Source organism: Amblyraja radiata, chromosome 13 (genome assembly GCF_010909765.2).
Source record: "Amblyraja radiata isolate CabotCenter1 chromosome 13, sAmbRad1.1.pri, whole genome shotgun sequence".
Classification (NCBI taxonomy): domain Eukaryota; kingdom Metazoa; phylum Chordata; class Chondrichthyes; order Rajiformes; family Rajidae; genus Amblyraja; species Amblyraja radiata.
In genome coordinates, this window is record NC_045968.1 from 11,479,405 (window position 1) to 11,495,759 (window position 16,355).

Genomic DNA, 16,355 nt, shown 5'->3' on the forward strand with positions numbered 1-16,355 from the left:
CTCTCTGGCGTTGTGTAGCAGCAACTCTACCGCTGCACCACCCCGCCCTTTGAGAGTTGCTGCCTCGCAGCGCCGGAGACCCAGGTTTGATCCTGACCTCGGGTATTGTCTGTACGGAGTTTGTATTTTCTCCCTGTGACCGCGTGGGTCTCCTCCGGGTGCTCCGGTTTCCTCCCACACCCCAAAGACGTGCAGGTTTGTAGGTTCATAGGCCAAGTGCATAAGGAGTGGACGAGATAGTGGGATAACACGGAACTAGTGCGAACGGGAGATCGATGGTCGGCGTGGACACGGCGTGCCGAAGGCTCTATTTCCATTGCTGCACCTCTAAACATTTGAAACATATTCCATAGTGCAGGGAACAAAACCGATAAAGATATTTTGGGCTCATCAGTAGTGATCCATTTAACACAAACGCTGCTAAAATGTCGTGGACTCTGATGAATCTCTCATGCTTATGATTTTTGCCAGATTTTTCCGAATTGCATCCCAGCCCAGGTGATGCGAATACTTCTGTGCATCTAACGCTGGCACCTGCTCCTTCGTCCCCACTGTTTCACTCAGAATTTCCTCAACCCTGTAATAAAGAAGGTTTTAATGAGAAGAAATTTGCATTTGGAATTCATATGTTCATAAGTTATAGGAGTAATCAACTCTACTCCGCATTTAAAAAAAAAAAAATCTAATTCTAAATGGTTAGCATCTATAGTGGTTACAGCATTTATGTGCAAGGCATCCCATTGTTCACTTGCAACTGTGAGTGGTTACATCTATCCTGAAGCTTGTTTGTTACCCACCCTGTTAACTTGCCCTCGACATAGAAATCAAAGGTACATAATCTGCTGCTGTGAAGGAAACAAAATTATCCATGTTTTCATAAGTTCACAAGTGATAGGAGCAGAATTAGGCCCTTCGGCCCATCGAGTCTATGTCCGCTATTCAATCATGGCTGATCGATCTCTCCCTCTCAACCCCATTCGCTTCTGCCTTTCTCCCCGTAAACCCTGACACCCGTACTAATGAATCAATATCACTCTGAATATATTATCCATTATCGACTGAATCCTATCAAATAAATCTTTTGAAAATCTGATTCATTACATCCTCTACATCAAGGGATCCCAATCTGGGGTAAATCTCGCTGACCCAGGGGGTGCATTTGTTGATTCTGGATTTGTACATATTTGTTCTCATTGACTGACTGTGTTTGGTTCTGGATCTGTTCATCATTAGTTGTTCATAAATAAGTGAAATAACATGCTCTATTAAAGTTGCCAGGGGTAAACAGGACGGAAACAGTTGGGACTCCATGCTCTACATTTATCCAGTTTACTCTCTCGTTTACACAACACAAAATAATCAATAACGCTCATAAGTTGCCAAGAATTAGGCAATTCAGCCCATCAGGTTTACTCCGCCATTGTAATGGAATCAATGTGTAGGCAGATGAGATTAGTTTAACTTGGCGCTATGTTCAGCGCAGACTTTGTGGGCCGAAGGGCCTGTTCCTGTGCTGTGCTTTTCTAGGTTCTAATAGTAATAAGTTGGCACCAAGATTTTGATTTCAATGGTCATTCATAGAATGGCCTTGTTGGAATCTGGGCTTGGAAACAGAGCATTTGAAGAACTTAACAGTTCTGGCAGCATCTAGGCTCATGAGGTTAGAAGTTCTAGGAGCAGAATTAGGCCATTCGGCCCATCAATTCTACGTTCTATCTTTCGCTCTGAACGCCATTCTCCTGCCTTCTCCCCATAACCCCTGACACCCTTAAAGGTTAGGATAAACGCTGCAGTGAGGTTTTTGGATTACCCAATGTACCACTTGTTATCATCAAAGCCCAAGGATCTTCCAGGCACTCCTGATCGGATTTTTAGAAACACTGGCACCCTTCGCTCTAGAAGCAGGATCGTAGCTGCGATCTGTAAGAGGAGAATTAACCATTTAAAGTCAAAATCATGGCACGTTTTTTTGCTATTGCCATTTCAGACATTTGAATACAAATCGAATAAAATAAATTGGAAAATGGCCATACGAATCATGATCCACCATGCCCGTTTAGTTTAGTGTAGTTTAGTTTATTGTCACGTGTACCGAAGTACAGTGAAAAGCTTTTGTTGCGTGCTAACCAGTCATGGGAAAGACAATACATGATTACAATTGAGCCATTTACAGTGTACAGACAGATACATGATAAGGGAATAACGTTTAGTGCAAGGTAAAGTCAGATCAAGGGTAGTCCGAGTGTCACCAATGAGGTAGATAGTAGTTCAGGGCCAATGCCAAATGTGGTATCAGTTTCATCGTGGATGGTGGATTTTGTCTCCGGGACTATAACACTGTATTGATGTAAAATTAAATTCTACACTTTGTAAAGACACAAAGTGCTGGAGTAACTCAACCGGTCAGGCAGCAGCCCTGGTGAACATGGATAGGGGGCATTTCGGGTCGAGACTCTTCTTCAGACTGCTGACTTCAGGACAGAAAAGGTTTAGAGAAATATGGGCCAAACACATACAGGTGGGACTAGTGCAGATGGGGGCATCTTGGGTGGGATGGACAAGTTGGGCTGAAGGGTCTGTTTCGATGCCATGACCAACTCTATCTGCCTGTACATAATCCATATCCAAAATTCTCTTAAATACCACTGTCGCATGTGCCTCCACCACCACCCCCGGCAGCGAGTTCCAGGCACTCACCACCCTCTGTGTAAAAGAAGAAGGCTCAGTGTTCTAAGTAGGACCTGGCAGGCGAGAGCATTGCTGTATGCTGCTGCACCTTGATGTATGATCACACCCAGAGCCTCTTGCTCAGAGTAGTCCCAGGATCTCTTTTGAATTAGGTCACTTCTTTATGAGTGGCCCTTTCCCTAATTAGGACTGACACAATAAGCTGGGGTAACTCAGCGGGACAGGCAGCATCTCTGGGGAGAAGGAATAGGTGACGCTTTGGGTCGAGACCCTTCTTCAGTTTCTCGATCGGAAGCGTCACCCATTCCTTCTCTCCAGAGATGCCGCCTGTCCCGCTGGGTTTCTCCAGCATTTTTGTCTCTATCTTCGGTGTAAACCAGCATCTGACGCTCTTTTCCTAACTAGTTGAGTTTAGTTTATTATTGTCACGTGCACTGACGCGTACAGCGAGAAGCGTTTGTTTGCGTTCAGTTCAGTCAGCGGAAAGACTAGACGTGAACACCATCAAGCCGCCCACAGTGCACAATTCCGCCAGGGTTACCTGACAACCTCACTATTAGGACACAGAAAACTTTGGCCATAAGTACAAACATCTTATAATATACATATAACTTTTTATCTGGAGAGTCCAGATACCGCAGATGCTGACATTTGGAGTCAAACCAATCTGCCAGAAGAACTCAAGATAGACACAAAATGCTGGAGTAACTCAGCGGGACAGGCAGCGTCTCTGGAGAGAAGGAATGGGTGACATAGAAACATAGAAAATAGCTGCAGGAGGAGGCCATTTGGCCCTTCATGCCAGCACCGCCATTCATTGTGATCATGGCTGATCGTCCCCTATCAATAACCCGTGCCTGTCTTCTCCCCATATCCCTTGACTCCACCAGCCCCTGGAGCTCTATCTAACTCTCTCTTAAATCCATCCAGTGATTTGGCCTCCACTGCCCTCTGTGGCAGGGAATTTCATAAATTCACAACTCTCTGGGTGAAAAAGTTTTTTCTCTCCTCAGTTTTAAATGACCTCCCCTTTATTCTAAGACTGTGGCCCCTGGTTCTGGACTTGCCCAACATTGGGAACATTTTTCCTGCATCTAGCTTGTCCAGTCCTTTTATAAATGTATATGTTTCTATAAGATCCACCCTCATCCTTCTAAACTCCAGTGAATACAAGCCTAGTCTTTTCAATCTTTCCTCATATGACAGTCCCGCCATCCCAGGGATCAATCTCGTGAACCTACGCTGCACTGCCTCAATCGCAAGGATGCCCTTCCTCAAATTAGGAGACCAAAACTGTACACTATATTCCAGATGTGGTCTCACCAGAGCCCTATACAACTGCAGAAGAACCTCTCTACTCCTGCTGATGTTTCAGGTTGAGACCGTAATCATAACCCTAAAGGATACAACGGTTAGTTTAAGATATTAATTATCTTGTATAGTATATAAAGTAAATTTAAAACCACAACGCTTACTTGCACTTTCCACAGTTCCTCCCTTTCATATGCAATTCTCCAGTATGTATCGTCCATCATTGCGATCAACAGGTTTAAGAGCAGAAGATAGACAAAGATCATGTACAAGACGTAGCCAACGTATATGATACTGGGAGTTGGCTTGTCATACGGAACTGGGAGATCTATCAGGCCCATCATCAACTCAACTGTGGTGTACATGGTCATCGAAAAGTCCCTGAAGTACGGATAATTTCTCAAATCCAGAGTCTGAAACATAATATAAAAAGCTGCAAAATAAAAGGGAAAAGAGTCACGGACGTTGATTGTACAAAAGGTGACACAAAGTTCTGGAGCAGCTCAGCGGCTCAGGCAGCATCTCTGGTGATTATGGATAAGTAACTGTAGAAAGGTCCCAACCCAAACATCACCTATCCATGTTCTCCTGAGATGCTGCCTGACCCGCTGAGTTACTCCAGCACTCTATGTTTTATTTTGCAAACCAGCATCTGCAGTTCCTTGTCTCTATGGTAATTGTACATGCTGCTACATTCTCCATGAGGGATGTTATTATATTTGCATCTCCAATAACCATGCAATTTTAACACACTCATGGGGCGGCACAGTGGCGCAGCGGTAGAGTAGCTGCCTTACAGCGCCAGAGAACCGGGTTCGATCCTGACTACAGGTGCCGTGTGTACAGAGTGTGTACATTCTCCCCGTGCCCACGTGCTCCGGTTTCCTCCCACACTCAAAGGACGTGTATGTTTTTACGGGGATCGCTGGTCATCGCGGACTCGGCAGGCCGAAGGGCCTGTTCCCCCGCTGTATCTCTAACCTAAACTACACTAGATCCATATCAAGGACTCTTCTAAAATTGGAACTCAAAGGTTCAGAATTTGCTGTTTACTTTAGTTTAGTTTAGTTTAGTTTAGAGATACAGCGCGGAAACAGGCCCTTTGGCCCACCGAGTCCGCACCGACCAGCGATCTCCGTACATGAACACCATCCTGCACACACTAGGGACAATTTACATTTATACCAAGTCAATTAACCTATAAACCTGTACGTCTTTGGAGTGTGGGAGGAAACCGAAGATCTTGGAGAAAACCCACGCAGGTCACGGGGAGAACGTACAGACTCTGTACTGATAGCAGCCATAATCGGGATCGATCCCGGGTCACCGGAGCTGCATTCGCTGTAGGGCAGTAACTCTTCCGCTGTGCCACCATGACCGCCCATCAGTTCATTGATAACCAATATGTATCAACTAAAAGATAGACACAAAATGCTGGAGTAACTCAGCGGGACAGGAAGCTTCTCCGGATGGAAGGATAGATCTGGATAGACTGACTCCACCCCCCTCCCCCTCCTTCCTCCCCAATCCTTTCCACTCGTTACTTTAATATCACGTTTCATGTATTTTGTGTTTTATGACTGTTGGCAGATCAATTTCCCTCCTGGGATCATTAATGTTCCATCGTATCGTATCGTCTCATATCGTAAATGGGTGACGTTTCGAGTCGAGACCTGCCTTCAGACCCGAAACGTCACCCAATCCTTCTCTCCAGAGATGCTGCCTGCCCCCACTGAATTACTCCAGCATTTTGTGCCCATCTCCAGTATAAACCAGCAGCTGCTGTTCCTTCCTACCAGGTAGTCGACTGAATGTTGTACTTAACGTGTCAATGTGAAACACATACCGGAGGTGAATCCCGTGATACAGATGAGCACCAGACAGCACCATTGCATAAAATCACCAAAAATGATCTGTGAAGGAATAACAAAGCATTAATAGAAAAAAAAATCAAAGACTTGAAGGCATACGTTCAAGGTGAGATGGGCAAAGTTTAAAGCAGGTATACGTAGCCTTTTTTCTTTACACAGAGGGTGGCAAATGACTGGAACTCGCTGCCAGGGGTGGTGTTGGAGGCAGATACGATAGTGGTGTTTAAGAGGCTTTACAAGGATAAGCACATGGATATGCAGGGAATGGCAGGATATTGATCAGGTGCAGGGAATTAGAGTTGATCCTGGCATCATGTTCAGCACAGACATTGTGGGCCGAAGGGCCTGATCCTGTGCTGTACTGTTCCATGTAGAGGAAGGAACAGCAGATGCTGATTTAAACTGAAGATAGACACCAAATGCCGGAGTAACTCAGCGGGATGGGCAGCATCTCGGGAGAGAAGGAATAGGTGACGATTCGGGTCGAGACCCTTCTTCAGGCTGATGTCACAGGAGAGGGAGACACATAGATAAGGAGAGTAATGCCCCTTGTCCCACTTACGAAACCTGAACGGAAATCTCTGGAGACTTTGCGCCCCACCCAAGGTTTCCGTGCGGTTCCCGGAGGTTGCCGGTGGTTGCCGGAGGTTGCAGGTAGTGGTAGCAGGTAGGGAGACTGACAAAAACCTCCGGGAACCGCACGGAAACCTTGGGTGGGGCAAAAAGTCTCCAGAGGTTTCCGTTCAGGTTTCCAAAGTGGGACAGGGGCATTAGGTGATCTCCATTCCCTTTGTCCTGTTTTCACACCTTGCACTTCCTTATCTATGTATCTCCCTCTCCCTTGACATCAGTCTGAAGAAGGGTCTTGACGCAAAACGTCACCCATTCCTTCTCTCCAGAAATGCTGCCTGTCCCGCTGAGTTACTCCAGCATTTTGTGCCTATCTTCGGTGCAGTTCCTTCCGACACTTCCCTTTCACACGGTGACAAGATTCTTTCACAGGGTGATAGTGACTATCTATGCTTCTTGTAACTTTATATGAGAAGGTAGATGATATTATTGAAAATGATTTGGGATTGGTTTAAGCTTAGGTTTATTACAGTCACATGTACTGGGGTACAGTGGAAGGCTTGGCTTTGCACGCTATCCGTACAGAGCAGATATGCCTTACACAGATACAATCAGTTCAAACTCAAGTGCAATCGGTAGAGCAAAGGGTAATGTGTAGGAAGGAACTGCAGATGCTGGTTTACACCGAAGATAGGCACAAAATGCTGGAGTAACTCAGCGGGACAGGCAGCATCTCCAGAGAGAAGGAATGGGTGACGATTTGTGTCGAGACCCTTCTTCAGACTGATGTCAAGGGAGAGGAAGATACATAGATAAGGAAGTGTAAGGTGTGAAAACAGGACAAAGGGAATGGAGACCACCTTACACTTCCTTATCTATATATCTCCCTCTCCCATAATATCAGTCTGAAGAAGGGTCTCAGCCCGAAACGTCACCCATTCCTTCTTTCCCAAGATGCTGCCCATCCCGCTGAGTTACTCCAGGATTTTGTGCCTATCTTAGAGCACAGGGGAATGTACAGAGTGTGGAATATACAGAGCTCAGGAAGAGGCGTCAATTTAAACCCGCCACCGGTGAAAATGCTGCTCGGTGGAGACAATTATTTCAAAATATTCCAATTTTTTTTCATCTCTGCCAAATTAGTCTGCTTGGCTTTCCTACCTTTTGGATCATAATGGAAAATTGCCCAAGCATCTTAAATCCACGGGCAAAATAGATGGTGTTGCACCAGCCGATGATCAGAGCCAGGGAAATAGGAACAGCTTCCTCTACGTTGCCGAGAATCCTCATGATTACTGCCACGGCAATCAGAAGTGAATAACAGACCCTGGAACAACATTACAACTCATCACGCTCGATACAGGAGAGTGAGTCATGCATCGGTTTTACATAAACAGGGCACCACAGTGGTAGAACAGCACCCCCACACCGCCAGAGTCCCAGGTACGACCCAGGTCTTGGGCGCTGTCTGTGTGGAGTTTACACGTTCTTCCTGTGACCCCGCGGGATTCCTCCTGGAGCTCCGGCCGGTTTCCTCCCACATCCCAAAGGCGTGCGGGTTTGTAGGTTACTTTGGGTTTGTAGGTTAATTGCCCCTGGTGTGTGCGGGCGGGCGGGCGGAGTGGATGAGACAGTGGGATAACATAGAACTAGTGTGGTCGGGGTGGGCTCAGTGGGCTGAATATTCCACGCTAAAAATAAAATTACATAGCAGGAAAGGCTGGATTACAGGTGACTGGTTCACACACTTCAGGATAGATTTCTGAAGTCAAAAATCCAGGAAAAAGTACAGAGTGCAGAATATAGTTGTAAAACTTCCAGGGACAAAGTCCAATGTCCACAATGGGGTAGAGGTGAATCGGACGTTAGCTTTTGGAAGAACCATTCCAAAATCTGATAACATATTGTCAAGTGTACTGAGGTACAGTGAAAAGATTTGTTTTGCTTGCTATCCAACCCGATCAGAAATACCATACATAAACACAATCAAGTCAAACTCAAATACAATAGGTAGAGCAAAGGGGAAGAAGCTGTGTGTGCATGTGAGTGCGTATGTGTTGTGATTAGACTAGTGGTCTTCACCAGATAGAGGCTGCCCAGGGTCTGACCTCCCCAGAGGAGCATGGGTGAAGCTCAACAGACTTGGTACTGGAGTTGGGCGTTACAATGCCAGCATGTGGAGATGGGGGCTCCGCCAGAGCCCAGCCTGTGAATACGGAGCAGAACAACAGACAGCCAACCATGTCATCTCTGGGTGCCCGCTCTACCACCCACCAAATGAAGCTCAGGGTCTGGCAGACATTGACGCAGAGCCAACAACCTGGCTACTCAACACCTGGCTTGAGATCTAACTATTCCTTTGGTTTATTTATGTTTCATTCGCAAGAAGTGTAAAATTAGGTCATTATACTTACAAGAGTAATGGAAAAGGCCCTCCTATTGAAGTATTCCCTAAATAATTCCTTGGACCAATCCTATACAGATAAGGGATCTGCAAATAACATAAATGTTGAAGAACATGTTCTCTTAAGAAGGAAACAAGCTCAAATGAAGCTATTGAAACCGTCAATGGATCTTACATCTTATAATTATACTACTTCATAGAAACATAGAAACATGCAGGCCCTTCAAGTCAGCACCACCATTCAATATGATCATGGCTGATCAACCGGAAGGTAGCCGGTTCGAATCCCACTTGGAGTGCATACTGTCGTTGTGTCCTTGGGCAAGACACTTCACCCACCTTTGCCTGTGTGTGAATGTGTGTGGATGTGTGTGAGTGATTGGTGGTGGTCGGAGGGGCCGTAGGCGCAGATTGGCAGCCACGCTTCCGTCGGTCTGCCCCAGGGCAGCTGTGGCTACAGAAGTAGCTTACCACCACCGAGTGTGACTGAGGAGTGAATGAATAATGCGATGTAAAGCGCCTTGAGTATTAGAAAGGCGCTATATAAATCCCATCCATCATTATTATTATTATTACCCCGTTCCTGCTTTTCCCCCATATCCCTTGATTCCGTGTCCTAACTTTCAATCTATCCTGCACATAAAACTATAAATAACATGTGATGTTTTTCCTTTTTGTTTCCTTCCTCTAGTTTATTGTCACGTGTACCGAGGTACAGTGAAAAGCTTTTGTTGCGTGCTAACCATTCAGTGGAAAGACAATACATGATTGCAATCGAGCCATTTACATGATAAGGGAATGACGTTTAGTGCAAGGTAAAGCCAGCAAAGTCCGATCAAGGATAGTCCAAGGCTCACTGAAGTGGTAGTTGTAGTTCTGGTTGTGGTAGGATGATTCAGTTGCCTGATAACAGCTGGGAAGAATCTGTCCCTGAATCTGGAGGTGTGTAATTGTAGATTTATAGTCGCTGTTCTCGTGGTGGTGTGCAGCTGGTGGTGCTGGTGCCTCACGGTACCAGTAACCCAGGTTCAATCCTAACCTCTGGTGCTGCCTGTGTGGAGTTTGCATGCTCTACCTGTGGATTTTCTCCGGGTGCTCCAGTTTCATCCCACTTCCCCAAGATGCACAGGTTGGTATGTTAATTGGCCACCACTTGGTGTGGAGGGCATGGAATTTGGGGGGATGTTCAGGAAATGCGGGTTGAACAAAGTGAGTTTAGAACAAATGGCCACTGGGTGGTGGCCACAGACTCAGTGAGCTGAAGTAGCATGTTAGCAATCTCTACGATATAGTGCATGATAAAAAAAAACTATATCTCAGTATATTTAACTGCTCAACAAGAATGACCAAATTCTGCTCCGATGTCATAGTATCATAGCGTCATCTAACGTGGAAACAGGCCCTTCGACCCAACCTGCCCACACCGGCCAACATGCCCCTTCTACATTAGTCCCACCGGCCCATATCCCTCTCAACCTGCCCTCTCAGTGCACTTGTCCAAATGTCTAATAAATGTTATGATAGTACCTGCCTCAACTACCTCCTCCAGCAGCTCGTTCCATACACCCACTGCCATTTGTGTACAAATGTTACCCCCTCAGGTTCCTATTAAATATTTCCCCCACCCTCAACTTAAGCATATGTCTTTTGGTACTCGATTCCTCTACGCTGGGCAAGAGATTCAGTGCGTCTACCCGATCTATTCCTCTCATGATTTTGTACCTCTCTATAAGATCATGAATAAACAAACAAAAAAAAAAAAGTTCAGTATATATATACATGTGTGTGTGTATATACTGTATATATGCATTTGCGGTGTTGGCTCGAAGGGCCGAATGGTCTCCTCCTGCACCTATTTTCTATGTATATACCTATATCCTATATCTATACCTATATCTTCCTCCCCCCCTCCCTCACCTTAAACCTATGTGCTTAAGTTCTTGATTTTGGTTCCCTACTCTGGGCAAGAGACTCTGTGTCTTATGTTCTGATGCTCTTTAACAACTTAAAGGTCTGTGACTCACCTCACTGATCAGTATTACCAATGCTCCAATGATGGTAGTTAATTCACCGACAAGTCTCAAGAAGTCTTCTTTTGTCTGATAGGATTCCTAAAATAATTCACTTAATAAAGGATCTGGGTTATTGCAAAGGGAAACAACTATTGCATACAAAATTACTAAAACATAACTCGTATAATGCTTGGCATTGGTGCATTTAGAATTGCGGGATGCAAGCAGAAGCCTCCACGTGGCGCATCGCGGGCAATGCTGACGACAGAAACTGTACCACAGTGACTGACTGAAGCAGCCAATTCTGCAACCACCGACCGTCAACCGTCACTGACCGACCGGACAGACGTGATAAAGAAGATGGCCGGACACGAGGAAGAAGATTTAGAATTGCATCTGGAAGTTCACCTCAAGAATAATACAGGGGAAAATGCAAATACAACTGCAGATGCTGGTTTACACCGATGATAGACACAAAATGCTGGAGTAACTCAGCTGGACAGGCAGCATCTCTGGAGAGAAGGAATGGGTGATGCTTCGGGTCGAGACCCTTCTTCAGTCTGTTTTTTTACTTAATTGTCTGAAGACTTTGTGTCATCTTCAAATATATTCAGCCATGTCATTCTTATGTACGCAAAGCCGATTCATTTCAGCTGCAGAGGGAACATGCATTACCATTACCATTACAAATATGTTTTGCTTCGAACAAAATTATGCTTCATCAGTTGTAATATTTGGCATGAACAAGTCACTATCCAGATAGGTTTGTTCCAACTGGTCCAAAGGGATCATGCACCTTCCAATAGACCTTTCAAAGGAAAATAACACCCTCCACAATATTAGCCACATGTGCTGGAGTAACTCAGCGGGTCAGGCAGCATTTCTGGAGAAGATGGATAAGCAATGTTTCAGGCTGGGATCTTTCTTCAGATCCAAAACAAAATGAAATATCGCCTATCCATGTTACCCAGAGATGCTGTCTGACCCATTGAGTTACTCCAGCACTTTGTGTGGGTTTTTATTGTAAACCAGAATCTGCAGTTCCTTGTGTCTCAGCTGGCTCGGTCTGATTTTCGAACAAGATGATTATATTCAAATATTCAGAACTGTGATCAATTGTATTTCTGAACAATTTGCTAATCGGGGGTGGTACGGCGATCCTCGACTGGACTGTTTAGTAAGGAGAGTAAATTTAAGAATATGGAGTAAGCCATTTAGAACAGAGACTAGGAAACACTTTTTCTCACAGAGAGTGGTGAGTCTGTGGAATTCTCTGCCTCAGAGGGCGGTGGAGGCAGGTTCTCTGGATGCTTTCAAGAGAGAGCTAGATAGGGCTCTTAAAAATAGCGGAGTCAGGGGATATGGGGAGAAGGCAGGAACGGGGTACTGATTGGGGATGCTCAGCCATGATCACATTGAATGACGGTGCTGGTTCGAAGGGCCAAATGGCTGACTCCTGCACCTATTGTCTATTGTCTATTGAGAGAGTTTCACTGTGTGTTTGTGCTTCGCACATGTGACAGCAAAGCACCATTAAACCAGGTGCTGTTTGGCCTTGCAGGTGAGGCGAAGGTTCATTCGCACCTCCTCAAGCTTCACCCACTGATTCTCTCCGTCCCTCCGACACCCTAATTTCACTGTCCTCCTGATTCATTTTTCTGAAATATCCGCCTCGTTGTCACCTTCCTCCCAGCCAACAATGAACTATTCTACATTTCCTTGACTGTCGCCTGCTTTGATCTGCCCTTTTCACACCTTACCCTGCCACATACCTCTAGTGTCCCTTTTTCCATGACTCTCAAGTCTGAAGAAGAGTCACAACCTGTTCCTTCTCTCCAGGGATGCTGCCTGTCCCACTGAGTAACTCCAGCGCTTTGTGTCTTTGTTTTGATAAACCAGATTCTGCAGTTCCTTGTGTCTCAGCTGGCTCTGTCCGATTTTCGAACACGATGGCAATATTAAAATATTCAGAACTGTGATAAAAGATCTCCACAGTTTTAACATTTATCCCCCATAGATTCTTTGGGGAAAGGGATAACAAAATCATTCAATATTTATTTCCTGCAAACTTAGAGTCATAGACTGATATAATGTGAAGTCTGAAGAAGGGTTATTTAAGAAGGGGTAAGCCATTTAGAACGGAGACGAAGAAACACTTTTTAACACAGAGAGTTGTGAGTCTGTGGAATTCTCTGCCTCAGAGGGAGGTGGAGGCTGGTTCTCTGGATACTTTCAAGAGAGAGCTAGATAGGGCTCTTAAAGATAGCGGAGTCAGGGGATATGGGGAGAAGGCAGGAACGGGGTACTGATTGGGGATGATCAGCCTTGATCACATTGAATGGCGGTGCTGGCTCGAAGGATCGAATGGCCTACTCCTGCACCTATTGTCTATTGTCTCAACCCATTCCTTCTCTCCAGTCCAGAGATGCTGCCTGTCCCGCTGAGTTACTCCAGCAGTTTGTGTCTATCTTGAGTTCTTCTGGCAGATTGGTTTGACCCCAAATTTCGGCATCTGCGGTATCTCGACTCTCCAAATAACAAATCATACTTACGGCCAACGTCTTCTGTGTCCTAATAGTAAGGTTGTCAGATAACCCTGGCGGAATGGGCTTCAGCGGCCGATATAAGCTGGAGACGGTGAATATAATGATGTATATAATGTAAGAGAACATCCAGATGAGAAAATACTTGTAGCCAAATGAATTCCACTTTTGATGCAACAGCGCCTTAACTGGTTTAGCGTCAACAAGTTTGCGAACCTATGAAAATAAGTATAATTAGTGCCTGTTCAGTTTCAATTTCAGCCTTGTTTAGTTTAGTTAAGTTTTTAGTTTAGAGATACAGCGTGGAAACAGGACCTTCGGCCCACCGAGTCCACGCACACTAACACTATCCTACACACACTAGGGACAATCGACATCTGTAGCAAGCCAATTAACCTACAAACCTGTACGTCTTTGGAGTGTGGGAGGAAACCAAAGTTCTCGGTGAAAACCCACGCGGTCACGGGGAGAACGTACAAACAGCGCCCGTAGTCAGGATCAAACCCGGGTCTCCTGCGCTACAAGCGCTGTAAGACAGCAACTCTATCCTCAAGTGCCATCGTGACTGCTCTTTACTTTTTTCTTTTTTTTGCTTTTTTTTTTGCATCTTTAGTTTAGTTTTTTATTTTATTTATATATTATCTTATTTTATATCTTTATTTATTATTATAGTTTATTATTGTCACAGTGAAAAGCTTTTGTTGCGCACTAACCAGTCAGCGGAAAGACAATACATGATTACAATCCAGCCACTTACAGTGCACGGATACATGATGAGGGAATGACGTTTAGTGCAAGGTAAAGCCAGCAAAGTCCGATCAAGGATAGTCCAAGGGTCACCAGTGAGGTAAGATACTAGTTCAGCACTGCTCTCTAGTTGTGGTAGGATGGTTCAGTTGCCTGTTCAGTTGCATCTCTAATCTAATTTTCTTAAGCTGAGGTGACGTGAATCCAATATAATTTCAATAGTTTCAAGTTGACAATGCCTTCATTTCTCGGTTTTAGGTTTAAGTTTTAGATTTTAGGTTTATTATTTTCACATGTACCGAGGTACATTGAAAATCTTTGTTTTGCATGTTATCCATTCAAAGCAGATAATGCTAGACATAAATACAATCAAACTAAACTCAAGTACAATGGGTAGAGCAAAGGGGAAGGTACAGAGTGCAGAATATGGTTAGTATGTGTAGGAAGGAACTGCAGATGCTGGTTTACACTGAAGACAGACGCAAAATGCTGGAGGAACTCAGCAGGACAGGCAGCATCTGTGGAGAGAAGGAATAGGTGAAGTTTCAGGTTGCGATCCTTCTTCAGACTGAGGACCCTTCTGAGGAAGGGTCTCATCCTGAAACGTCACCCGTTCCTTCTCGCCAGAGATGCTGCCTGTCCCACTGTGTTACTCTGCCATTTTGTGCCTATCTGCAGAATATAGTTCTCAGCATTGTAGCGCACAAGTTGCGGAGGCAAAGTCCAATGTCCACAACGGGGTGGAGGTGAATCAGACAGTACCCTGGCGTATGGAAAGCCCGCTCAGCAGCCTGATAACAGAGGGGAGGAAGTTGTTCCTGAGTCTGGTGGTGCGGGCTTTTAAGCTTCAGTGTCGTCTGCCAGATGGGAGCGGGCAGGGGGTAATAATGGATGGGATTTATATAGCGCCTTTCTAATACTCAAGTATTAGTAGGACAAGTAGGACAAGTAGGACAAGTCTTTGATTATTATTGCCTGTTTATCCCAGGCAGCGTGAAGATGGGGTGAATGGGAACAAAAGGCCATTACTTTAAAAAGTAAAGTGTATTATAAGAAGTATTCTAAAAGCAAATCAAAAGTATTCTAAAAGCACTTGCATCCTATTCATCTTGCAGCCATCTTTGATGACTTGTTATAAGGTCATAAGGAATAGGAATAGAATTAGGCCATTCGGCCCATCAAGTCTACTCCGCCATTCAATCATGGCTGATCTAACTCTCCCTCCTAACCTCATTCTCCTGCCTTCTCCCCGCAACCTCTGACACCCGTACTAATCAAGAATCTATCTATCTCTGCCTTAAAAATATCCACTGACTTGTCCTCCACAGCAAATAATTCCACAGATTCACCACCCTCTGGCTAAAAAGGGTGTTCTTAATTCTCTTAAACGTAGAGTTCAGGTGTAGAGGCATAACCAAAAAAGCTACAAACTTATAATCAGTACTGGAGCACCTCAAGGCTGCATGCTCAGCCCCCTGCTGTACTTACTCTATACTCATGACTGCGTAGCCGGACATAATGCGAACACCATCATCAAGTTCGCCGATGACACCACTGTTGTCGGACGTATCACTGATGGGGACGAGTCAGAGCATAGAAGTGAGATCAACCAATTGACCAAATGGTGCCAGCACAACAACCTGGCTCTCAACACCAGCAAACCCAAGGAACTGATTGTGGACTTTGGAAGGGGTAGGATGGGGACACACAGTCCTGTTTATATAAACGGGCCGATGGTGGATAGGGTCAAGAACTTCACATTCCTGGGTGTACATATTTCTGAAGATCTCTCCTGGTCCCAGAACACTGATGCAATCATAAAGAAGGCACATCAGTCCGTCTACTTCCTGAGAAGATTATGGAGAGTCGGTATGTCAAGGAGGACGCTCTCGAATCTCTACAGGTGCACAGTTGAGAGCATGATGACTGGTTGCATCGTGGCTTGGTACGGCAACTTGAGCGTCCAGGAGCGGAAAAGGCTGCAAAAAGTTGTGACCGCTGCCCAGTCCATCATCGGCTCTGACCTCCCCACCATCGAGGGGATCTATCACAGCCGCTGCCTCAAAAAGGCTGCCAACATCATCAAGGATCCACACCATCCTGGCCACTCACTCGTCTCTCCGCTGCCATCAGGTAGAAGGTACAGGAGCCTGAAATCTGCAACATCCAAGTTCAGGAACAGCTTCTTCCCTACAGCCATCAGACTATT

General features: G+C 45.3%; 1 protein-coding gene across 1 annotated transcript in view; it reads right to left on the reverse strand.

Annotated features, from left to right (window-relative positions):
* Positions 1–420: 420 nt before the first annotated feature.
* The window catches only part of LOC116980124 (transient receptor potential cation channel subfamily V member 6-like), a 26,505-nt gene continuing 10,570 nt past the window's right edge, over positions 421–16,355 (reverse strand). The window contains exons 8-15 of the mRNA XM_033032235.1: positions 13,409–13,615; positions 10,869–10,955; positions 8,855–8,931; positions 7,602–7,767; positions 5,846–5,912; positions 4,164–4,432; positions 1,811–1,920; positions 421–577 (exon numbers count right to left, since the gene is read on the reverse strand). Coding sequence (XP_032888126.1) covers positions 421–577; positions 1,811–1,920; positions 4,164–4,432; positions 5,846–5,912; positions 7,602–7,767; positions 8,855–8,931; positions 10,869–10,955; positions 13,409–13,615 — 1,140 coding nt within the window. The remainder of the gene's footprint in view (positions 578–1,810; positions 1,921–4,163; positions 4,433–5,845; positions 5,913–7,601; positions 7,768–8,854; positions 8,932–10,868; positions 10,956–13,408; positions 13,616–16,355) is intronic.